This window comes from Passer montanus, unplaced genomic scaffold, assembly GCF_014805655.1.
Source record: "Passer montanus isolate IOZ18808 unplaced genomic scaffold, ASM1480565v1 scaffold25, whole genome shotgun sequence".
Lineage (NCBI taxonomy): Eukaryota > Metazoa > Chordata > Aves > Passeriformes > Passeridae > Passer > Passer montanus.
Genome location: NW_024367149.1, coordinates 11,656,715 through 11,681,241, shown reverse-complemented (window position 1 = coordinate 11,681,241; position 24,527 = coordinate 11,656,715). Strand labels below are relative to the sequence as shown.

Here is a 24,527-nt window from a genome sequence, read left to right as displayed (position 1 = left end):
AGAGGAGAGTCACTGCTCTCCCATCCTCTGAGATATTCCACGCCTCTGGAGCAAAGAAAGGCAGGAATTTTGGATGCAGACAGTAAGTTTAAAAATATTTTAATAAGCTTTTCCAGAATTGCAGACGGGGAAGGGGAGTCAGAGGAGGGAATTACTGACAGTGCAAAATACTGTGTGGAAAAAATGTATCCAACCGTTCTGTAGGGTTTGTGTGTGTGTGGAGGGGAATTTATAGCACAGTGAACCCTCTGGGAAGCCCAGGGATTTCCTGTTGGACTGGATTCCCAACTGTACAGAAGGCTTGGAAAATGAAAGCACAGTTAGCAGATTTCCAGGATTTTCAATAGCTTTAGTAGTGCAATGACTTATCGAGTTACAGTGGCTGCAGTTTGAAACATGAACAAAGTATTGTATAAAACACCAGCATAAACAAAAGGTAAATTAGAATTAAATATTCTTAAATCTAGCTGAGCATTACATAGTGGATTATGGAATGTCAGGTCTCTTCTAAGTATCACCAAAAAAAAAAAATAAGGAAAGATAAAAAAGAAAGCAACATTCCTGAAAATATACACAGTGCTGGATTTCACACACGAGCCTGAGACAATTCATTTGGAAACTTTCCTATGGATTTTTGGGAACTATTTCCAACTTGCAACCGAAAACAAAGAGCATCAAAATAAAACTGAGAACAGGATTCTGCTTGTGTGGAACCGTCTTTGAGGTTCTGCTCATGACCAGAGGGGAGAGTTAACAGCAACCTCTGCCCCAGGCATTAATCACTGCGTTCCTTAATTAACACAGGCCTGAATTAATGAACCTCACCCAGAGGCTCTCAGGAGCGGGGCTGGCAGGCAGAGCTGATCACTGCCCAGGTTCCTGCAGCCACAGCCCCTCCTCATCCCGAGGCTCGGCTCATTCCTGATCACAAAGTCCAAGGGAAGTTCAGTGGAGAAGAAACCAACTCAGCCCAAGCCCTCAGCAGTGGGGCTTGGGCTAAAACATCCATTTCCAACCAGTCAGTTCAACTGGAACCATAAAGAGCATGACCCTGCAGAGAAAATAACCAGTGAGGGATGAACAGCACACCTGTGAGGAGGAGACACGGGGTCAGCAATGGTACAACTGAACAATTATCCCGGGTTTTACCAGAGCAGAGGTGCAGCTGGGCTGAAGGAAACAACCAAACAAAACCAAAGTGAACGGGGATTGCAAAGGCTCCTGATTGCTGGATGTAAATCCTCCCCCCAGCTTTTGAGTGGTGCTGCTGGCAGGGTGAGCATCACCCTGCTCCCACGTACTCAGGAGGAATTTTTGGTTTTCACACTGCAGTTAGTCCTCCCCAGCTCCACCTGACATTCCTGCTCTCCCTTCTCCAGGGGAGCGTGTCCCTGTGCACCAACACTGACCGCCAGGATCTTTAGGTTGGAAAAGACCTTTGAGATCATCAGGTGCTCCCAGTGCAGCCGTGCTGTGCTGCTGAGGAATTGCAGCTGCATTCCAGGCAGTGCAGCCCCTGCAGCCCCTGCAGCCTGCCAGGCACAGACTGGAAACAAAGAGCATGATGGAGCAGCTGAACCTGAAGGAGGTTCAGTAAACTCCACAATTTGGCTGCTGGGAGATTTCTCTGAGTTCCAAACAAAGGGAGAAAGAAAGCAAGGAAATGTGTGCAATGCAAGCAGCATGCTTAACAAAAATTGAAACATCATTATTTGCCATAAAACAAGAAAAAAACCACGTTTCCAAAATCAAATGCCTCCTAACCATTCTTATGTTAATTATTTACCAGTTTCTGGGAAGGAAATTAACACGTTGGTGATTAATTTTTAACTCCATTGGTTTGGTTTGGTTTGGTTTGGTTTGGGGTTTTTTTTGTTGGGTTTTTTTTTTTAGAAAAGACTTCAGCAAAATAAAAGGAAGCTGACATTAGACTCAGGGTATCAACTCTCTCATAAAAGTTTACCAACTGTACAAGGTAAGAAAATTATACAAGCTTTTGTTTTAAGAAAGGACAGTTCAATCAAGACATAAGTACTGTAAAAATCTTTCAAAGGCTACAAAGAAATCTGGAAAAATACAGAATGTATTTCTTTAGCCCAGATAAAGAATATGGAAAGACATCATTGATGTCAACAATTTTACATAGACAAACCTGACCTGGTTTATTTATTTACCTTTTAAAACTTCTATATATAAAAATAGTTGTGCTCATAACTTTCAGGATTCATGAGGGTTCCTTAATGATGGGATGACATTTTCCTCTCTCCAGCAGGAGTGGAAGTCTCTGTGCCTGCTCTGTCTTGGCTTTTCCTGTTTTATTTTAACTTCCTGCAAAGCCCCAAACGCTTTGTTCACTTGTACACTGATTAAATGTTGTTTTGTACATTAAAATGCTGTATTAACACATTCTTTAATGTGTTAGGCTGGGAATATTTTTGCAGCAACTCACTGCTTTGTTCCTTAAATATTTACGAGCCTTTTATCCCAGAACTGCAGCTGCCAGCTCTGAGAAATTCAATATTCTCCTGCTGCTTTTCAGCACTGAAGAAAACAAAATATTGGATCTTTAGAGCCGACTAGAAGGTCTCAGGAAACAAACAAAAAAATCTCAGATTGTTTATGGAACTGGACTTTGGAAGGTAACCCATCAACCCTGAAAATTTTAGACACCCAGAATTTACTCCAAGGAATAAAATCAGCTCCCAGCACTCAGTCATCCAAAGTTTCCAGCTCCTCCAGCTTCCCGTGGGAGTTGGTTTCCTGGAAGAACTCTGAAGCACCCGGGCTCTCCTTCCCACTGCTGTTAATTCTTCTTCTTTTCAGAGGCCTCTCGCTCTTTTCTTCCAGCTCAGGCTCGTTCCTTGGGGCTGAGTGAGCAAGTTTGGGGTCACTGCAGAGGTTTTCGGGTTCGTAGCCGTTTGTGTCCAGCTCTGAGTGAGGGGTTTTCTTCCCACTGCAAGGTCCATTGGCGTGCAGCCCCTCCAGCTTTGCCTCCTCCTTCCCTGGCACCTCCCCTGGGCCGTTGGCAGAGACACCTGGGGAGAGAAACCCATCAGCAAGGCTCAGCAGCAGCACAACAGCCTGGGCTGCCCCAGGAAAGCTCAAACTCATTAAAAATCCCGTGTTTCTCCTTCTCCTCACTGTGACTGATGTGCATACCACTGACAGAACCTATGGAAGTGCTTAAGAGGAGCAGAGAATGTCCTGGAATCCACGGATGCAGGGGCTGCAGGTGAGCTCTCCCAACCTGGGCTGGGTCAGGAAAGCAGAATTTGAACTCAAAATGCATTAAAAATCCAGTGGTTTTCTCCTTCTCCTCACTGGGTGATTGATGTGCATACCACTGACAGAACCTATGGAAGTGCTTAAGAGGAGCAGAGAATGTCCTGGAATCCATGGAGGCTGCAGGTGAGCTCCCCCAGCCTGGGCTGGGTCAGGAAAGCAGAATTTGAGCTCAAAATTCATTAAAAATCCAGAGTTTTTCCCTTTCTCTTCACTGTGCAATGCATACAAAAGGCACAGGGAGTTCATGAAGTGCTTAAGAGGAGCAGAGAATGTCCTGGAAGCCCTGGATGCAGCTGAGCTCTCCTCACTGGGCACTCTGTGCAGCTTCCAGGGGATTTCCAGGCTCTGAGTGAGTCGCAGCTCCTCCCTCAGCCTGGCTTTCCTTCCTGGCTCCTCTCCCCTTCCCAGCTCCCTTCCAGCCCCCAGGAACAGCTCCTGAGGAGCAGCAGGAGCCCCCCTGGGCCCAGCTCAGTGCCCTGCTCAGGATCCCACAGCACTGGAATTCCAGCATGGCACAGGGCACACAGGGACTCACAAATCTCAGTTAACTGGAAATTCCAGGGGGATTTATCTCCCAGACAAGGCCCCTGCCTAAACGCAAACATGGAGGAGTTTTTACAAACCAGTTTGAACTTGAAATAGGCTGTTTGTCTCTGGGGGTGCTCACCTGGAGAACAGGAGGCTTTGGGAGAGCTCAGAGCCATTTCCAGGGCCTAAAGGGGCTCCAGGAGAATGACTTGGGACAAGGCATGGAGGGACAGGACACAGGGAATGGCATTACACTGGTACAAGGCAAGGGACAGATGGGAGAGAGAGGAACAGGAGCAGCCTGGGAGGGGCTGGGATGGAATTCCCAGAGAAGCTGTGGCTGCTCCATCCCTGCAGTGCCCGAGGCTGGCTTGGAGCAGCCGGGGATGGAGGGAGGTGACCCTGGCAGGGCAGGGCAGGGCTGGGATGGAGGGAGTGACCCTGCCGGGGCAGGGCAGGGATGGAGGGAGTGACCCTGGCAGGGCAGGGCAGGGCTGGGATGGAGGGAGGGAGTGACCCCGGCGGGGCAGGGCAGGGCTGTGCCGAGCCACAGCAGGCTGGCACGGCGCTCTCACCGTTCGGGGCGCTGCCCGAGGGGCACTCCTCCCGCTCCGACTGGCTCGTGCTGCTGTTGGACGCCGTGGGCGGCGGCGACGGGGCCCGGCTGGAGGCGGCGCTCTCGCTCTCGTCCAGGAGGCGGTCCATGTAATCCCTGCGGGACAGACAGACAGACAGAGCTGGGACACATCATGGAATCCATGTAATCCCTGCGGGACAGACAGACAGAGCTGGGACAGGATCCATGGAACCCCTGCAGGACAGACAGACAGACACCCAGCTGGGACAGGATCCATGGAATCCCCGCAGGACAGACAGACAGACAGAGCTGGGACATATCCATGCAATCCCTGCGGGACAGACAGACAGACAGAGCTGGGACAGGATCCATGGAATCCCCGCAGGACAGACAGACAGACAGAGCTGGGACAGGATCCATGGAATCCCTGTGGGACAGACAGACAGACAGAGCTGGGACATATCCATGCAATCCCTGCGGGACAGACAGACAGACAGACAGAGCTGGGACAGGATCCATGGAATCCCAGCGGGACAGACAGACAGACACCCAGGCAGGACAAGATCCATGCAATCCCTGGGGGACACACAGACACACACAGAGCTGGGACATATCCATGCAATCCCTGCGGGACAGACAGACAGACCCCCAGCTGGGACGGCTGGGGATGCTGGTGCACACACTGCAGGTGTGGAAAGGCTTTCCGTGGCAGAGGGCAGGGATGGACGGGGCTCTGGGAAGGAACTGCCCCTGGGATGGGAGCTGGATCCCTGGCAGTGCCCGGCCAGGCTGGATGGCTTTGGAGCAGCCTGGCACTGTGCTCTGTCCCCACCCCTGCCCCTGGGTGGGCTCGGAGCTCCCTCCCAGCCCAAACCTTTCCATGATTCCAAACCCTTCATGTCTGCCCTGTGCTCCCAAGGTGATCCCTCCAGGCACCAAACCCTTGGCATTTGCCCCCACCCCTGCCCCTGGGTGGGCTCGGAGCTCCCTCCCAGCCCAAACCTTTCCATGATTCCAAACCCTTCATGTCTGCCCTGTGCTCCCAAGGTGATCCCTCCAGGCACCAAACCCTTGGAATTTGAGCCACCAGTACCAAACCATCGCAGTAAAAATAAATCCCACTTGTGCACAAAGCCCCCAAAGGGGTCAAGCTAAAAGCAAGTGAAAAACTCCAGAGTTCAAGACATTCCCATCTGTGCCATTTATTCCAGAGCTCCAGTTCAGGGCAGGAATGAAGATGGAAACAAAGGGAGCTGGTGGATGAAGCCCTTGGATATGGTGGGAGGGCTGGAGTAACTCCAGAAACTTCTCCTGACACATAATTATCCTGGAATTCCACCCTGAATTCCCTGAATTTATCTGCAAAATCATTCAAGAACAGACAAGTCCAGTCCTTAATGACACTGCTGCTGCACCCAACAGTAGGAAGAGACCCAAAAATGTCTCATGTGGGGCAAATGGAAAATAGGGGGAAATGGAGAACAGGGAGAAATGGAAAAGAGGGGGAAAATGAAAAACAGGGGAAATGGATAATAGGGGGAAATGGAAAATAGAGGAAAAATGGAAAAGAGGGGGAAAATGGAAAATAGAGGAAAAATGGAAAACAGGAGGGAAAATGTAAAATATGGAAAAAAGGGGAGAATGTAAAATAGAGGGGAAAACCCACCAAGAGATGGAAGGAAAGGGGGAGCCTGCCAGGTGAGAAACTCTCTGTAACATCCACAAAGTCCCAAAAATATTATTGTCTCTCCCAGAGCCCTGAAATGTTTGGAGAAACAATAATATTCCAAAGAAGGATCAAGAGAGGAGCCAGGAAGAAATGAGGAATGAAAATAATAGTAAAAAAGCTTGGCAGGAGGCAGTGGAAAGAGTGGGACAGGCAGATCAGAGCTTTGGAATGAAGGGCAGCAGAACGAGCTGGGAGTGCAGCTCCCACATTCCCTCTTTCCCCAGCAAGGATGGGAATGGGAAAAGGAGCTTTGGAGAGCCCAAAATCCCCTGGGATTTGGTGTTGTGCTGGCCAGAATGATGGACAAACAATGCACCACAAATTCCACCTGGAACTTGGGATTCATGCTTTGGTAGAAAATATATTTAATTAAAACAAGGCATTTTTAAAAAAAAAACTATTAACATTTAAAAAGTAAATCAACCAAATCCTAACAAAACTCCAACTGCTCCTCAGTGCAGTGTTGGCCTTACCCCAAATAAATGTATTTCACACATTTAGACACACTTATGACATTTTTTTTTTCCACTTTGGCCGTTTTCCTGCTGCAAATTATGCTCTGAATCCCCGAATTTTCAGCTGAGAGCAGGACAAAACAAAGACTGGACCCCAAAATGATGAAATCAGGCACATCTTACGTGACCCCAGGGTGCAGGTTGTATTTTTTCTTCCCGAACCGGGTCTGCTGAGCGAAGAAATCGTAACGTTCCGACTTTTTCCACATGTAGTAGAAAGCCACACACTCCCCCACGGAGCGCGTCCGCACCTGCAGCACAGCCAGCCTGCTCAGATCAAGGCATTTCTGGGCAAAAGAATCCAGCATTTCTAGCAAAACGTGTGGAATTCCACGTCAAAGCTGCTTGGAAGAGGGCAAATTCTTGGGGTAAAAATTCAAAATTGAGAGGGAAGCTAAGGGTGTTTCTAAAAAGGAAGGAAGGAAGGAAGGAAGGAAGGAAGGAAGGAAGATTCCAAGGGTGGGCAGAGTCAGGCTCTTCCCACAGGATTTTTGCAGGATTTCTGCACTTCCACTTACAAATTCTGGGCTTTGAGAAGCCAATTTGGATGTAAATACTGGGAAAAAATTGAGTAGGAAGAGATTCCTGCTTGGATCCATCCCTGGAAGGATCCAGGTTGGAGCAAGCTGGGATAGGGGAAGTGTCCCTGCCCATGGGATCTTTAAAGTCCCTTCCAACCCAAACCATTCCAGGATTCTGTGATTCAACAGCAAAAATGAAATAATTCTGTCCATTTCTTTATGAAGGACAGAATTTATTCACAATTACTTTGTGCTAAAATGTCAAAAGTGAGAATTGCCCAAAAGTTTACCTTATTTGCCTGAATCACGTGGAAATCCTTGCCATAGACTTTCAGCCCTTGTTCAAAGTTCCTGCATTCCTCTTCTGTCCAAACAGATAATTCTTCTACAGGAAAATCAAAAATAAAAGCAATATAGAAAATAGTTAATTTAAAAAGGCAACTGAAGTGACAGAAGAGATCTGGGTCCTTTCTCCAGCTGCTGATTCCACAGGAACCAGCCCAGGAATTTCACTTTTTGGTGTAAAAATGGGAATTGTCCCTTTGAAGGACCAGACTGGGAACTGGGAGGAGCTGCTTTGTGGGACTCTATGAATACAATGTGATCCTGCAGCAGTAAATGCAAGAGTGGGAGAGCAGAATAATGTCATTTCTTGGATCCCTGCTGGCCCGTGTGAGCCCAGGGGGCTCGGGAGGGGCTGGGAAGCAGCAGCAGCAGATCAAAGTGGGACCACAAAGAAGGGCACTGACTGCAGGGACAAGAGCTGCACAGCGCGGCACCGCCAGCAGCAGGGACTGCACGGGACTCCTCGGGAAAGCAAAGGTTGTTCCAGCCTTTCTTCAGAATTCATGCATTTCATGTGCAAAAGAAATTGCCTTCTTTATTTAGGATTCTTCCATTTTATGTATTTTTAATGCTATATTTTGTAAAATCAAAGGTTAATTTGCTCCTTTATTTAGGATTATTTAATTTTATGTATTAGGGTTTGAAATGCTATACTCTGTAAAATAAAAAATTAATTTCCTCCTTTATTTAAAATGAGTTTATTTTATGGATCAGAGTTTTAAATGCTACACTCCGTAAAATAAAAAAATCATTTTCTCCTTTATTTAGAATGAACTCATTTTATGTATCAGGTTTGTAATGTTATCCTTTGTAAAATAAAAGGATAATTTGCTCCTTTATTTAGGATTATTTAATTTTATGTATTAGGGTTTTAAGTGTTACACTCTGTAAATTAAAAAATTAATTTTCTCCTTTATTTAAAATGAGTTTATTTTATGGATCAGGGTTTTAAATGTTACTCTGTAAAATAAAAAAAATCATTTGCTCCTTTATTTAAAATTAGTTCATTTTATGTATTAGGGTTTTATTGCTACACTCCTTAAAATAAAAAAATAATTTGCTCCTTTACTTAGAATTAATTCGCTCCTTTATTTAGAATGAATTCATTTTATGTATGAGGGTTTTAAATATTATATTTTGTAAAACAAAAGGTAATTTGCTCCCTTATTTAGGATTATTTCATTTTATGTACCAGGGTTTTTAATGCTACACTCTTTAAAATAAAAAATTAATTTTCTCCTTTATTTAGAATGAACTCATTTTATATATCAGGGTTTGCAACGTTATACTTCTCCTTTATTTAAAATTAGTTTATGTATCAGGGTTTTAATGCTACACTCTTTAAAATAAAAAAAAAAATAATTTGCTCCTTTATTTAGAATTAACTCATGTTATGTATCAGGGTTTGTAATGTTATCCTTTGTAAAATAAAGGCTTTATTTGCTCCTTTATTTAGGATTGTTTCATTTTATGTATTAGAGTTTTTAACCTTATACTTTGTAAAATAAAAGCTTAATTTTCTCCATTATTTAGAATGATTTCATTTTATGTAGTGAATGGTTTTTTTTGAATGAAGGGTTTGTAAAATATACTTTGTAAAATTTATTTGCTCCTTTATTTAGGATTATTTCATTTTACACATCAGGGTTTTTAATGCTACACTCTGTAAAATAAAAAATTTGTTTGCTCTTTTACTTAAAATTAATTCATTTTATGCAGCAGTTTTTAATGCTACACTCTGTAAAAAGAATTCATTTTCTCCTTTATTTAAAATGAATTCATTTTACGTAGCAGGGTTTTTAACGCTACATTCTGTAAAAAAAATATTAATTTTCTCCTTTATCTAAAATGAATTCATTTTATGTATGAGGGTTTTTAATGTTACTTTTGCAAAATAAAAGGTTGATTTACTCCTTTATTTAGAATTATTCCATGTCCCATGTTTGTTGCATCCACTTTGACGACTGAAAGGTCTAGAAGAGCACAATAAAACACCCAAAAAATGCCCAGGTGAGCTGTTAAGCAGCAATTTGCAATCTGAAATTCCTGCTGGTTGCAGATATTTGTATGAGGAAGGGAATTCCCACGTGTGCTCATCCACTCTCCCAGGAGAGGTTCTCTGAGGCTGCACTTCCACAGAGCCCCAGCAGCCTCGGAGGCTGCAGGGAGCTCACCTGGTGGGAGTGCAGTGGGCACTGGGATGGAGCTGCCGTCAGGCACCTCGCCTGGTGGGAGTGCAATAGGAACTGGGATGGAGGTGCTGCTCAGGGAGCTCACCTCTGGCTGCCCTGACACTGAACCTCAGCCAGGGCTCCTGCAGCCCGCAGGGAGCTCACCTGATGGGAGTGCAGTGGGCACTGGGATGGAGCTGCCGTCAGGCACCTCGCCTGGTGGGAGTGCAATAGGAACTGGGATGGAGGTGCTGCTCAGGGAGCTCACCTCTGGCTGCCCTGACACTGAACCTCAGCCAGGGCTCCTGCAGCCCGCAGGGAGCTCACCTGATGGGAGTGCAGTGGGCACTGGGATGGAGCTGCCGTCAGGCACCTCGCCTGGTGGGAGTGCAATAGGAACTGGGATGGAGGTGCTGCTCAGGGAGCTCACCTCTGGCTGCCCTGACACTGAACCTCAGCCAGGGCTCCTGCAGCCCGCAGGGAGCTCACCTGATGGGAGTGCAGTGGGCACTGGGATGGAGCTGCCGTCAGGCACCTCGCCTGGTGGGAGTGCAGCGGGAACTGGGATGGAGGTGCTGCTCAGGCACCTCACCTCTGGCTGCCCTGACACTGAACCTCAGCCAGGACTCCTGCAGCCCGCAGGGAGCTCACCTGGTGGGAGTGCAATGGGAACTGGGATGGAGCTGCCATTCAGGCACCTCACCTCTGGCTGCCTTGACATTGAACCTCAGCCTCCGCAGGGACTCCTCCGTGTCGAAGCTGCACTTCACCAGCTCGTACAGGGCCTGCGGGGAGGGACAGGCACAGCCACTCCAGGGCAGGCACAGCCCTGTGCCCAGCACACGCCCACAACATCCCTGACCCCCTTCAGACCAAAAATAAACCCTTGGGACCAGCACACTGTCATGAAGATGTATTTACATTTCCAAATCTCTATTTACAGAACCAAGAAAATACCCAAGCAGAGCACTGCAACTTCTTCAACCACTACACACATTCGTAAAATTGATGGAGGGTGGGTTTTTGAAGCTTTTTCCTCCACTACACACATTTGTAAAATTGATGGAGGGTTTTTTTGAAGCTTTTTCATCCACTACACACATTTGTAAAATTAATGTGTGGGGTTTTTTTGGGTATGAATAAAAAAATTAAGTGGGTATTCACAGAGAATTTCATCATTGAAAAATTCTGTACCTGAGAGAATTAATCCATACAGATATATATATATATATATATAAAGATTTTATTTATTTTCTATGATATATTTATTTTCCATAAAGCAACATTAAGTTTAATATTCACTGAGAGGTAAAATCCTCATCAAATTTCTATCTCCACAAGGAACAATAAAACTGTTTCAAACCTCATTTTACCTCTTGGGAGTCAAGTGAAATAACAAGATGATTAATTCTAGAACATAAACTGCATATTGTGGCTGCTGTTTTGTACCTGCTCGTTGTCTTTGATGTGGGAGCCCTCAGGAATTGCATCCAGGCCCTTCTCCTCTCCCGTGCGCCTCGAGGCTTCCTTGAGGAACTCTATCACTTTGTCCTCTGGTAAAAAGTCAGGGTTCCAGAGCAGCTGGTCATCATTTTCATACACTGCATAAACCCCAGGGAGAGCACAAGAAAATGAAATCATGATAGTAAGATGAAATCATTAGAAAGGTAATTATTGTCTCTGAGCAACCTTGGGAGATCACGGGAGCAGCATTGATCTGGAGATCAGGGATGCAGAGATCCAACTGACCTGGGTTTTGGGCTTTGCCTCCAAATCCCTGGCATGATCTGGGTTCTGGATTACAGAACTCATCCTGCAACTCCACAATTTTAATCTCCATCTTTTCCAGAGCTTTCACAGGGAAGTCACAGTAAACTGAATTTAATGGAGAAATGTGGGCCAAGTGAGATATCCCCTGATTATTTTGGAAGAGTTTTATTTTGGAAGAGCCAAGCTTTGGATTGTAGCAAAATAAAGTGAAATTCTGGCTATTAAAGTAGGAAAATTTCCAGATCTTGTCTGTGGGCTCCAACAACCTGAGGAAGAGCAGCAAGGAAGGAATTTGAGCACTGATTCCAAGAGGAGTGCCTGGGAAAGCATGGCCAGCACAGGGAGGGAGATGTGGGGGGAGCTCAGGGGGTTCAGAGATCAATCTCTACATGGAGAAAAGTATTTTATCATGGAAATAAATACAAATAAACCCCCCAAAGTGGTAAAGAAATCATTAAATGTCTTGCAAAGAAAGCAGCTTCACTTCACCCAGGACACACTTTGGGAACAGCTCCCAGGAGTTTTCTGGGCTTTTGTTCCAGAGGTTCCAACTCAGCTGATGTTTGGCTGCTCATTCAAGGTAAAAAAAGAGTTCTAGGAACCCTCAGAGAATCCTGGAATGGTTTGGGTTGGAAGGGACCTTAAAAACCATCCAATTCCATGGATTCCCCTGGGAGGAGGGAGTGCCACTGTCCCAGGGTGCTCCAAGCCCTGGGAACCCCAGGGATCCAGGGGAATCCAACCCACCACCTCCCTGGGGACTGAGATAACTGAGCAGGAACTTGGGCTCTAGGAGGGCTCCAGGCGTGGTGGTGGTTATTTCAAACTGAATTCTCCAAAACTACAAAGAAATCCATTCTCATTGACCTGCAGTGTGAGCAAATCCTCAGGAATGGGCTGAACGAGGAAAATTTCCTTTTCCTGCTCCCAGCTGGTTCAAACTGGATCTGCCTTTCCTGACAGCATCCAGCCAAAGCCTCTGCTTGGGATGAGGGGGAAAATTGCTGGGGGAAAAAAAAATCCACAAAAGCAGAACTTCTTCCTGGCTGAAGAGGTACAAAATGTGAAAACCAAAGCTGCTGGTACCATCCTGCCCTTTTTAATGTGCTAATCCAGCTCCAGCAGTACAATTTCTCCATTAGCTGTTTCATCTCACATAAAGAAATCCAGAAGTGAAGAGGTTGCAGCTTGTGTGGATCACTAAATCAGAATCCAAGGGTCCAAGAGGCACCAGGCCAAGAATAAAATCCTTCTTTTCCTCTTCCTCCAGCTCTGCTGAAGCACAGGATGAGCTCTAATTTGATGATGGTGGCTCTAATTGTCACTCATTTATTAAGACACATGACATCAATCCAGTCTTTTCTTTCTCCTGATCAGACATTAATCCCAAGCAGCAATAAATGGTCAAATCTCACCTTTTTCATTCTCTTTGTATTTGCAGGTGCCAGCTGGAATTTCAGCTTGGAACATAGAGCCCACCATGATTTCCTGATTGGAATAAAAAGAAGTGAAGCCACCTTGAGATTTTTTGTTAGCAAACAGGAGCATGACCACATCTTTTTTTCCTCCCCTCTTGAAACTTTTATTGTTTAAAAATGCAATTAACAGTTCAAAATTGAAGACAACTATAAGAAAATGGATTTTTGACTGTTTGGGGAGGATTTAAAGACTCCTCATTACCAAACTTCTTCTATTTATGGGGGAAAATTGCAGAGGATTTAGGTGCTCCACAGAGCTCAGAGTTACCCAGTAACAGGTTAATTAATTATTCATGAAATGTGGGCTGCATATTTACCTTTTTCCAGTCTTCTGAGGGAATATAATCTTCATCTTCTTCAGATTCCTCCTCTATTTCACTATCTGCAAGGAATTTTGCAGCCATTTGAGCCCAGAGGAGCAGGGCTGGCAGAGCCCAGCAGCCCCAGCCCTGCTCCCTCCCTCCCTCCTTATCTCAGGGACACTTTTGGGGACAACACTCCTGGCTCAGCAGTGACAAGATTAAAAAATGACCCACCCACATCTGGATTGAGATACACGTCAGGCTCTGAGAAATTGAGAGATAAATAAAAACAACCCTAAATTTTGGTACCAAAATCAAAATTCTTTTCCCTCAGCTTTGAAGGATCCCCATCCAAGTTTATTCTAAATTTGTGGGAATGTTTTTGTGGGTTTCAACCCTTTTTCCAGGGAATTTCAGGTAGATCTCAGCAGAAGGTGGGAGAAATCTGGGAGTGTTTCCTCCTGGGATTTAGGAGCCTGGGATGGCCAGCAGCACTCCCAGGAGATTATTTGGGATAAGGACTGGCAGGAATGTTAAGCTCTTTATGGCACAGGGCAGCTGCCTTTCCCAAGGTGCTGCTTTCTGTACAGGATGTGATACAGCAGCATTAAAGGTATTTATACATTAAATTACACGTTATACACAGCTGAAAGCTGTACAAACCCCCAAACCTAATGCAATACACTTGAATTAAATTAATTCTGTGCTTAAAAATAGGAATTTATTGAAGGTATTTGCAATCCTCTGCACAGCTACACACTTGGCAATTGCTCATTTAAATCTAAAGGTCCTTGGCAATTTTGGATTTAAATAAACCACAAATTAATAACTGCATTTCTACAGTAATTATCAAGTGTAAGATATGGTGAGGAACCTTTTATTTGTTCACAGAAGAGAAGGAATTCAAATAGCAGCAGCCACTTTTATTGAAGAAAGATAAAATATCTGCTGTCCCAAGCAGCCCAAAAGGGTCAGATCCCATCAGGGGAGATTCCAGGGAAATCAGAGTTCAGGATGTAAAATCCATTTGTAAACAAAATAAGAGTGAAAATGATCAGTTCAGTGATGGCAACAGAATCAAAACTGGAATTCTTGAAGCAAATTTTCTCTTTGTGAGCCCCACCTTCCACTCTTTCAGAGTTAACAGCTCTTGGCCTTTCCCAGATTTTATTGCTTTTCTATTTCTGAGGAAATCTGTGCTTTATTTGTAGGAAATTTCAGTTGATTCTTCCCTTCAGGTGGACTCTGAGCTCCTCTGGATGAAGACAGAGCCCAGGCTTTGGCAAATAACCAGAGCACACCAAATAATTTTAACCTGTAAAATGTCAAATTTCAATTCCAATTATTCAATTTCCCCCCAAATCTTTCTTGTAAAATCAGAGATGATCTCCTGTCCTTCCACAGAGCCAGCAAAGCAGCTTCAGCCCTCAGCTAAAACCAGGACTTTCCTTCTTTGTTTTGAGCATGATTCTCATCAACAGCAGTGCCATGAAGAGGAAAACTCAATATTTTTAGGGCTCAAAATGCATTTCTGGCACAGAACACTGGGATTTTGGGGCTGGACTTACTGGTATCAAAATATTTACAGCGCCGAGGGCGAATGATCTCCTGGGGGTCTTGAGAAGCAACAGATGGGGCTGGGTCATCGTTGGAGGACTGGGTCTCATCTTCCTGCCCTGAGGAGTCCTTGATGGTCTCCTCCTGCCACAAAAGAAAAGCAAAATCAATTAGGGAAAAAACCAGCAGCACCTCAGCTATCCCTGGCAGTGAAAAATCTGGTTTTGGCAATATTTTATCAATAGGTTAACACCAAATCTCTTTGTTTGTGGCTTGTCCTGGCTGGAGCCACCAAAAATGTAAATTTTTAATGTGTGAACACATTTTGAGGTTGTTTTTTAAGTAGGTAAAATATAAATATTTACTTTTTTAAATTCTCGTCGTTTTTATTGAATGTCATTTCAATGAAATTTTACTTTGGTCTTTAAAATCCTTTCTCAGGAATTTTCAATAAAAAGGGGAAGGATTTAGATGGAAATGGCACCTTCCAAACAAACTGAGTGGTTCAACCCCACAGGAACAGCAGGGTTGGCTCAGAACATTGAGTCAAGACCAAAAATAGGAATAAATTCCTGTATTAGTAACAATTCCTGTATTAGTAATATTTTAATGTGTGAACATACTCTGAGGTTGTTTTTAAGCAGATCAATGAACAGCCAGACTGTAACAAATCAGAAACATGGACCCAAATGAAATCTGAATCTTTGCTTTTTTTAATCCTCATGGTTTTTATTGAACTTCCTTTCAATGAAATTTTACTTTGGTCTTTAAAGGTCTTAGGAATTTTCAATAAAAAGGGGAAGGATTGAGATGGAAATGGCACCTGCCATTAAAATCCATGTGAATTGAGTGGTTCAACCCCACAGGAACAGCAGGGCTGGCTCAGAACATTGAGCCAAAAATCCGAATAAACTCCTTTATTTGTGCACAAACCACCACAACCACGGAATTATTACAAGCAGAGAAAATGACAATTATAAATATTTTTTAAATGGATATTTGGTGCTCCCAAGCCTGCTGTCTGTACTCTTGGTGCTTTCTGCTGGACACACAGGGCTGTCTGCAGCATCAGGCCCAGCACACAGGCTGTGCACTCCAGCACAGCAGTGTCACATGTGCAGCTCAGAGCAGATCAAAAATAGCAACCAGCCATGCAGGGAGCAGAACGGGCTGAGCAGAGCTGCAGCTGCAGAGCTCAGGGATCCCAGGGATCCCACAGCGATCCCACAGCGATCCCAGTGATCCCACAGCAATCACAGTGATCCCACAGTGAATCCCACAGTGATCCCAGTGATCCCACAGTGATCCCACAGTGATCCCACAGTGATCCCACAGTGATCCCACAGTGATCCCACAGTGATCCCACAGTGATCCCACAGTGATCCCACAGTGATCCCACAGTGATCCCACAGTGATCCCACAGTGATCCCACAGTGAATCCCACAGCGATCCCAGTGATCCCACAGCAATCCCAGTGATCCCACAGTGATCCCAGTGATCCCACTCCCACAGCCTGCAGCACCCTGAGCTCAGAGCCCAGCACAGCCCAGGTCCCTAAAATCTAGCTGGGATGGACTGGGGCTGCTCCCAGGGCTGGGCTGGGCTGAACTGGTGTGAACTGGGATGGACTGGGATGGACTGGGGGGTCCTTGCTCCCAGGGCAGGGCTGAATGGTGTGAACCCCTGAGCTGCTGCGAGCCCTGAGGACAGCCAGGCTGGCATTTGTGCCAGGAGGGGACTGAGCAGTGGGCACAGGAGGAAGTGACACTTCAGGAGCAGCACCAAGCTCAAGCAAATGAACATCTGGGCTTTGGTTTGGCTCTGCACAGGATTGCTGAGGTTGGAGAAGCCCTCCAGGATCATCCAGCCCAAGCTGGGACCCATCCCCACCTTGTCACCAGCCCAGAGTGTCACATCCAGGGGCTCCCTGGACACTCCAGCTCCTTCCAAAGCCTGAGCACCCTTTCCATGAGGAAATTCTCCTGAACGAATTTTCCCTGAACGCATTCTCCCTGCAGCCTCCATGTTACATAAGTTTGTCCCCCTCCCCTGAACCTTTCCTGATCCAATCTCACTCTGGATCTCCCTTTTGAACTGCTCAACCCCCACAAAGAACAATCTCCAGCACCTGTCAAGGCAGCTTGTAAATCCCAGCAAGTCCAGCTCCTGCCTCAGGTGTGCCATTCCTCAGCCTGGGTGCCATTCCAGGGATTCTCAAACAGGTAAAGTACCAAAAGCCCAGAGTGGATCTCTTTCAAAGCCACACAGGGGAATGAACCCTCCTCTAATGCCTCAGCTTTTGTGTCACTGACAGTTCCAAGGGGTATCTCAATGGAATTCAGGGTGCAGCAGCTGTGCCCATGACAGGACTCTACATTCCAAGTAGAAAAATCTCTTTTTTAAAATCAGAACAATATTTGAAGAGAACACAGAAAAGGTATTTGAAGATGCTAAACTCAAAACGAAACATTTGGCAAAGATACTCGAAGCATTAGGTTCAGTTAATTCAAGTACAAGCAGGCTGGAAAAACACAATTTAAAAGGCTCAAGCTGGAAAACTTGCAGGATTTCCAAGAGCCAGAGCCACATTTAATCCAGCTCCACGCTTGTGCAGCTTCAATAATCAGCTTTTCTACTCCAAGTAAGTGCTCAGCTGGATCTCTAAAGGTGTCTACAGGCATTTAAAATCTCAGTGCTGAGGTTCTGAAGGACAATTCCCATCCCTCACAGGATGCTGCATCCAGGGATTTTCAATTGCCTCTGTCTGGGATGAGAGAGAGGGAATTAAGAGCAATTAACAGAAATACAGATGGGTGATTAAGAATAAACCTTGTTAGTAAAGCAAGGTTTATGAAATCAACTCTATTACAAATTAGCTCTGCCACGACCTGAGACACTGAGTAGTGCAGGTATGCAAATAATGAATTTACATATGCAAATGAGCACACATTTACCTTGTTTTCCCCACTGCAGCCGCTGTTGTCATCGTTATCGACATCATCATCATCTTCTCCCTCCTCCTCCTCCTCTTCTTCCTCCTCCTCCTCCTCCTCCTCCTGCAGGGGCACGGTGCCATCGTAGCCGTAGCGGCTCAGCAGCTCCTGGATGGGCATGTCACTTTCCTGGGCAAATCCCAACAAAAACTGGCAATGAACAGGGATGTCCCACAGGAATTCCTCCACAGCACCATGGCTCTCACCACAGCACAGGGATCTGGCACCCACACCAAGAATGGCCATCCCAAAAGGGATGCATTCATAAAATAGGAAGTTTGGGATCTTAAGACAAATGTGGGATAATTTCTTTCCCAATCCTTAATTTATTTCCAGCAGAACTCCTGGGTGGGCATGTCACTTTGCTGGGCAAATCCCAACAAAAACTGGGAATTAACAGGGATGTCCCACAGGAATTCCTCCACAGCACCATGGCTCTCACCACAGCACAGGGACCAGGGCACCCACACCAAGAATGGTCACTGTGGACTGGCAAAATTGGAAGTTTGGGCTCCTGAGAAAAATGTGGGCTTTTCTTTTCTGCTGGATAATTTATTTCCCAGTCCTTGATTTATTTCCATGTACCCAGCAGGATGTCCTGGATGAGCATGTCACTTTCCTGGGCAAATCCCAAAAAAACCTGGGATTTAATAGGAATAATTCCACAGGAATTCTTCCACAGCATCAAGGTGAGCACTTCCCCACAAACCACAGGGATCAGTAGCACCCACACCAAGAACAGCCATCCCAAAAGGGATGGATTGGAAAAATTGGAAGTTTGGGCTCTTAAGGAAAATATGGTTGGTTTTTTTCCTGCTGGATAAATTATTTCCCAGTCCTTGATTTATTTGCTGCAGCCCTCCCACCCCAGCAGGATCTCCAAGGGGCCGTGCAGCTCATGAAAAGGGTTTGGTTTTATCAAACACCTTCAGCACCCAGAGCAAATATTGGAATATTTATTGCAAATATTGGAATATTTATTAGAAATATTGGAATATTGATTGGTATTCCCTGCACTGCCCAAAACCAGCTGGAAATTGTGGTTTTCAGTACAAATTGGTGGGAAGCTGGGTGAAATGTGTGTCAGCAGAGTTCCTGAGGGACTCCCAGAACTCAGCTCAATCACAGCACCTGGCTGGAACAGGGAATTCCATCTTGCAGGGGAAGTTGTGCTCCAGGGACAATTCCAATCTCACGTTGTCTGTGTCAGTAAAATATTAATTCCCCATCAAGTGACACGATAGGGACAGAGTTCCACAATTCTGGAAGATAAAACTCCACCCAAAATGCTCCCCTCAGTGTCCCTGACCTCCCACTTCTCTGAGGGTTTGGATGGGTGAGGGATCCCTGATACCCAGGGAAGGACAGCAGGAATTTTTATTTCTCATTTATTTGAAGCTGCTTGGTTCCAAACCCATCCCCAGCAGGAAACAAAGCTGCTAAAACCTTAAAAAAATTTATTTAAAAATCACGAAAAAGCTGGTCCACTCTGAGGAGACATTTCAATTTGTACTGTCAGTTCTCAAATTAATTCAAGTACAACAAAGGCTCCCAAGTTCTCACCTTTATTAGTAAAAATTACTAACACATGCTATTAATAAATACTTTTAATTAAATTTTATTAACAAATACTATTAATAACATTGCTGGCTCTGCTAATTAATTCCTTTATTACTTTTAATCCTCAGTGTCCAGCCTCTCTCCCCAGGTGAGATTTCTCAAAGCAGAAATTCTCAGGATCATTTAAAAATTCTCTCTCAAAGCATCAAATCCTTTGTTTACTATTTGCAGTTGTGTGCTTGCTCTAAATAGTTTTTTCTTAGTATCTAATGCACACGTTGGCTGATAATCAGATATTTTTAGTTATTGGCTGACCTTAAACTTCCTATCCTAAGGGCCTGCACTGATCTGGAAACATCCCAATAATCCCAATGACAAAAGTGGAGTTGGTTGTGCTCTGTAAAAACAAGAGCAACAGGGGTTATCAGCACTTCTTATCTATTTTGTTTTATTTATTTTATTTTATTTTTTCAAAGAACTAAGCCATTCTACCTCCTATTCCCCTACTCTCTGGTTAAGCTTTACAGCCAGTCCTACAAAAAACATGGAATTAAATGTTGAGTCCCTGGTCCCCCTCGTGCCACTTGATGGGGAATTAATATTTTACTGACACAGACAACATGAAAGGCCTGTGCTCTTAATTAAACCTGGCAGCAGAGCCAGCAGAAGAATCATGTTTGAATCATGCAAATGTTCCCCAGGACGTTTTGGAAAGGAATATCCTGCCTTTAAGCACTGCTCTCCCATAGAGCTGAGAATTAAAATGAAAAATTGGAATTTGTAGGTATTTGGGAATTATGGAACAGGAATATCACTGATCTTGTGCTACCCAGCAAAGGGGGTTTGTATTTATAATATTTTTCTCAGGTTAAGCCTCTTAAATTCAAATAGTCCACTGCAATTCCAGGAGCTCCAGGGCCCAGCAGCTCTCCAAGAGAAAACAAAAATTGGGATTTCTTCACCATTTCAGGGTATTGCAAAAATGGAAAAGGTGAAAAAATGAATACATTTATTTTTTACCCCCAGCTAGAGGTAACCAAGGGATGTGAGGGGATAAACTGAAGGGTTGTAATGTGGTGATGGAGTTACATGAAATATGAAGGGAAAAAAGCCAATTTTCAATTTAAACCCCACATGAGAGACATGTGGAGCTCCACTCCTCATTTGATCTACATGAAGCACATTTAGATTCACTAACTATTTATTTATCTTTATGTTTTCCATTTAGCATCAACCTGGAAATTAGCAGATTAAAAAAAATGATCATTTCCACTGGAAATATAGATTAAATGGAGTAAATGAATTTCAAGTCCTATTGGCAGAATCACTTAAGCTAAATAGGATTTGTACATCAAATATTCATCTGTGAATCATTAATGATCTGTTCTGGAGGCCAACAAGGCCACAGACAGGATCTAAATTGCTTTGCATTTCTAATGAACCCACTTGGTAATTTAAGAATATTATTCCTGCCTGAGAAATAATTGAAGACAATACGGAAGTGACAGCAGAACCAGAAAGAAATTAGCATTTACACTGGAAATATCGATTAAATGCACTAAATTAATTTAAAATGCTATTGGCATAATCATTCATGCTTAAATAGGGTTTGGACATAATTTCCTCTGCATCTTCCTTTAAATGAGGATATTCCTGAGTGCTCCACTAGCAGACAGATGGATCAAAATGCACAAGAAATGTGAATTATGAGGGGTTTGTTTTAAAATAAAAATCTACTCAGGTGCAGCTGGAATACACAAGTTTAGTCAGATGATATTTTAATTTATATCAGTTCCAAAATTCACATCCTATAGATGCAAAAAGCCACTAACCAAGCGCATTATGCAGCATTTATTTTTGTCGATTCTTGGTAAATTTATTTGGCTTTTCCCCTCTCTTTATTATTTATTTATTAATTTTTTTTTTAAATCCCTGCGTGTGTGGTGGGTGTGGTTTGGGAGCCCTCCAGCCACCTACCCTGGTAAGATCCTCAATTTCAGACCTGAAGTTCGTCTCTCCTTCCATCATCTCCTCCTCCTCTAAGGTGCGCTCATCGTCGAAGTCGTGCACCAGCATGTCAGCGGAGGGGTCGAACTCATGGTCATCCGAGGCTGCTGAGCCCCCTGCAAAAGAGCCCGGCACTCTGCCCCGGCAGCCCTCACCCAGGGCTCTGCTTCTGCAGGGGCGCCGCGGAGCACAGCCAGCAGGATTCTGCCTGCTGCCCTGGCTGCCCTGCCTCTGACTGCTGCCCTGCCTCTGCCTGCTGCCCTGGCTCCCCTGCCTCTGCCTGCTGGCCAGGGCAGCTCCCCTGTGGGGACATGCTGGCAGGAAGCACGGGAACCTCCTTCTGCACAGCACGCCTGCAAAATTCTATTGGTGAGCATCGAATAACCACAAACCTGCCTCATCGAGCTCTACAGAGAGTCAGAAACTCGCAACTAAAACCTCCTCGCAACTAAAAACTCACCCACAACTAAAAACTCCTCACCAACTAAAGCAACTAAAAACTCCTCGCAACTAAAAACTCCCTCGCAACTAAAAACTCCCCGCAACTAAAAACTCCCAACTAAAAACTCACCACTAAAAACTCACCAACTAAAAACTCAACAACTAACTCACAAATAAAAACTAATAAAAACAAATAAAAACACATAAAAATTTATCAAATCAAAACTCAACCAAAACTCACAAATAAAAGCTCAGCAAATCAAAACTCATCAAATCAAAACTCCTTTATTCGTGGGCACCCTCCTCCTTTACAGCTGCAATACAAAAAATGCCTTTTCCGAAGTTTCCATTGACCAAGTTCTGCAGATTTTATTCTGAGTTATTTTCCCCCACCCCTTTTTTTGCCAGTTCTTGCTTCCATTTGGTGACAATGACAGAGCAATGGATGGAGGAATGCTTTGGCAGATGTCACTCAGCCATTTCTGATTTTTAACCCCAGCCCTGCTCACATTTTCTCTTTTCTCCTGATTTTTAACCCCAGCCCTGCTCACATTTTCTCTTTTCTCCTGATTTTTAACCCCAGCCCTGCTCACATTTTCTCTTTTCTCCTGATTTTTAACCCCAGCCCTGCTCGTATTTCCCTCCTTTTATTCCCTGGACAATTTCAATTCCATTTTCCAAACCTTGCCCCACACTGAGGGTGTGACAGGGAGGAGTGACTCTAAGGTTTAATTATGGAGCACCTAATTATTTCTCTGAAAGAAATAAAACCTCAAGAGGCAACAACAATCCAGCTGAAGGAAGTCCTGGAAAGTTTTTCCACTCATGGGATGCCAAAACCCTTGGAAATTATTAAAAATATTTACCTGGGCTTGAAGACTCAACAGAAGGCTAAAAAAAAAAAAGAAAAGAAAGGAAATTATTTTTGGTATGTTGAACCTGTAAAAATGAAATTATTCAGCTGATACACAACAAGTCACTGCAGAAAAACAGATTTATAAATAATAATTAACTTTATTAATAAATTTATAAATACTATAAATAATAATTAACTTTATAAATTTATTTATAAGTTTATAAATAAAATTATTTACCAAGGTAAAGAATACTTTCACTTTAGCTGTGATTGAATTCCAGGTATAAATCCCCTTTTCCACAACACAGGGATATCCCAGATCCCACTCCCAGTGAGCCTCAGTTTAGGATGAATTATTAAGGAATTATTTAAGAAGAAGCTGAGCACAAATTCCCTGTTCTCCTTCAATTCAGGGACACACATTTTAAGGGAATCCCAAATCATAATAAGAATTCCTTACAGAATAAAGGAAAAATCAATTTAATCTGAATCTCCAACCCTGCTGCAAGGAAAAAACAAAAAAAACCCACAAGAAAATATTATTTTTGAGATAGAGAAAGAAAATGATTCCCTAATAATCCAGGTACCAGAGCCCCCCTTTGGCCCAAGATTTGCTAACCTGGTCTTTATAACCTCCACAAACAAATTCTCCCATAAAATCCTGCTTTCCCCGTGCCAGTCTTGAACCTCCTGGGGGGAGATTTGCATGTCAGCCATTCAAAGCTCATTTGCTTGGATAATTCAAGCAATGTTCCCACTCTTTTCAGGCACACAGCAATGAAATGTTTATTTCCAAGGCAGGAAAAGTGAATTCTCCCCGTGCTGCTCCTGTCACCTCCTGCAAGCTCAGATATTGTTTGCCACCACTGATTTTGTTACATTAATTAATTATAATGCTGTCCTCAAGGAAAACTTGGATTTTCTGAAGGATTTCCCTTCTCCTTGCCTCCTTCTCAACTCAGCCTAGTGACGCAGCAAAGCAAAAGCCAAAACTGAAAACATTCTGTCTGATTGGAAGTTCCTTTCTATCAAAAGCCAAAACTGAAAACATTCTGTCTGATTGGAAGTTCCTTTCTATCAAAAGCCAAAACTGAAAACATTTCTGTCTGATTGGAAGTTTTTTATATCAAGAGCTCCTCAAAGTGAGAAGAAAGAGAGCAGCATAGGGAATAATTTCCCTTACACGTGTGCCTCCCTTTTGTGGGAGTCTCCAGTGTATAAATGAAGTCCAAAAGCGTGGAGAAAAAGGAAAATTCAGCACACAAACACTGAATTCCATGCCAGCACCCCGTGCATCCCTGCCCTCTGGCAGTCAGAGCCATTCCCTGTGTCCCCTTGTCCCCAGCCCCTCTCCAGCTCTCCTGGAGCCCTCAGGATTCCCACAGAAATTCACATTAATGGGGAAACACCACAAACTTTTTTGTAGGTTGTTGCACAACACCAGGGGAAGTTTTGCTCATCTCTACACCCAAAAAAGTCTTTATTTGCAAAGATTATCTTAACAAATTCCAGAGTCCAGCGCTCCTGATCTGGAGCTGAATATCAGGATCAGCAGCAAGGACTGGTCTGTATTTGGTGTTTTGTTTGTCTGATGAACCTGGATAATTAATAGAATGCAATACATGATCATTAATACAAATTAACAAAGACTTAATGTGTTTATTGCAGCAATGATTGGTTGGAAACTGTGGGAAATGAATTTGTAGAGAAATCTTAAAGTGTGACCCAACTATTTCTTAATTACAATACACTATAAACATTTCTTAACCTCAACTTTCACCACACTATATTAAAAATACCTTAAAACCAATAATCTGAAATTACCCCTTGTAAATCCTACTATAATCCACCTTTCATAATTCTATTTCTCCAAAATATCTAATCCTTTTTAT

General features: G+C 44.0%; 1 protein-coding gene across 3 annotated transcripts in view; it reads right to left on the bottom strand.

Moving 5' to 3' along the window:
• Positions 1-83: 83 nt before the first annotated feature.
• The window catches only part of MIER1 (MIER1 transcriptional regulator), a 35,024-nt gene continuing 10,580 nt past the window's right edge, over positions 84-24,527 (bottom strand). For all 3 annotated transcript variants that reach the window (XM_039711294.1, XM_039711295.1, XM_039711293.1), the window contains 12 exons: positions 22,646-22,670; positions 21,309-21,454; positions 17,733-17,900; positions 14,790-14,922; positions 13,237-13,301; positions 12,857-12,929; positions 11,121-11,272; positions 10,375-10,456; positions 7,446-7,540; positions 6,758-6,885; positions 4,389-4,525; positions 84-3,035 (listed from right to left, as the gene is read on the bottom strand). In XM_039711294.1, the coding sequence (XP_039567228.1) occupies positions 2,710-3,035; positions 4,389-4,525; positions 6,758-6,885; positions 7,446-7,540; positions 10,375-10,456; positions 11,121-11,272; positions 12,857-12,929; positions 13,237-13,301; positions 14,790-14,922; positions 17,733-17,900; positions 21,309-21,407 (1,458 nt within the window). In that variant the 5' untranslated portion in view covers positions 21,408-21,454; positions 22,646-22,670 and the 3' untranslated portion in view covers positions 84-2,709. The remainder of the gene's footprint in view (positions 3,036-4,388; positions 4,526-6,757; positions 6,886-7,445; positions 7,541-10,374; positions 10,457-11,120; positions 11,273-12,856; positions 12,930-13,236; positions 13,302-14,789; positions 14,923-17,732; positions 17,901-21,308; positions 21,455-22,645; positions 22,671-24,527) is intronic.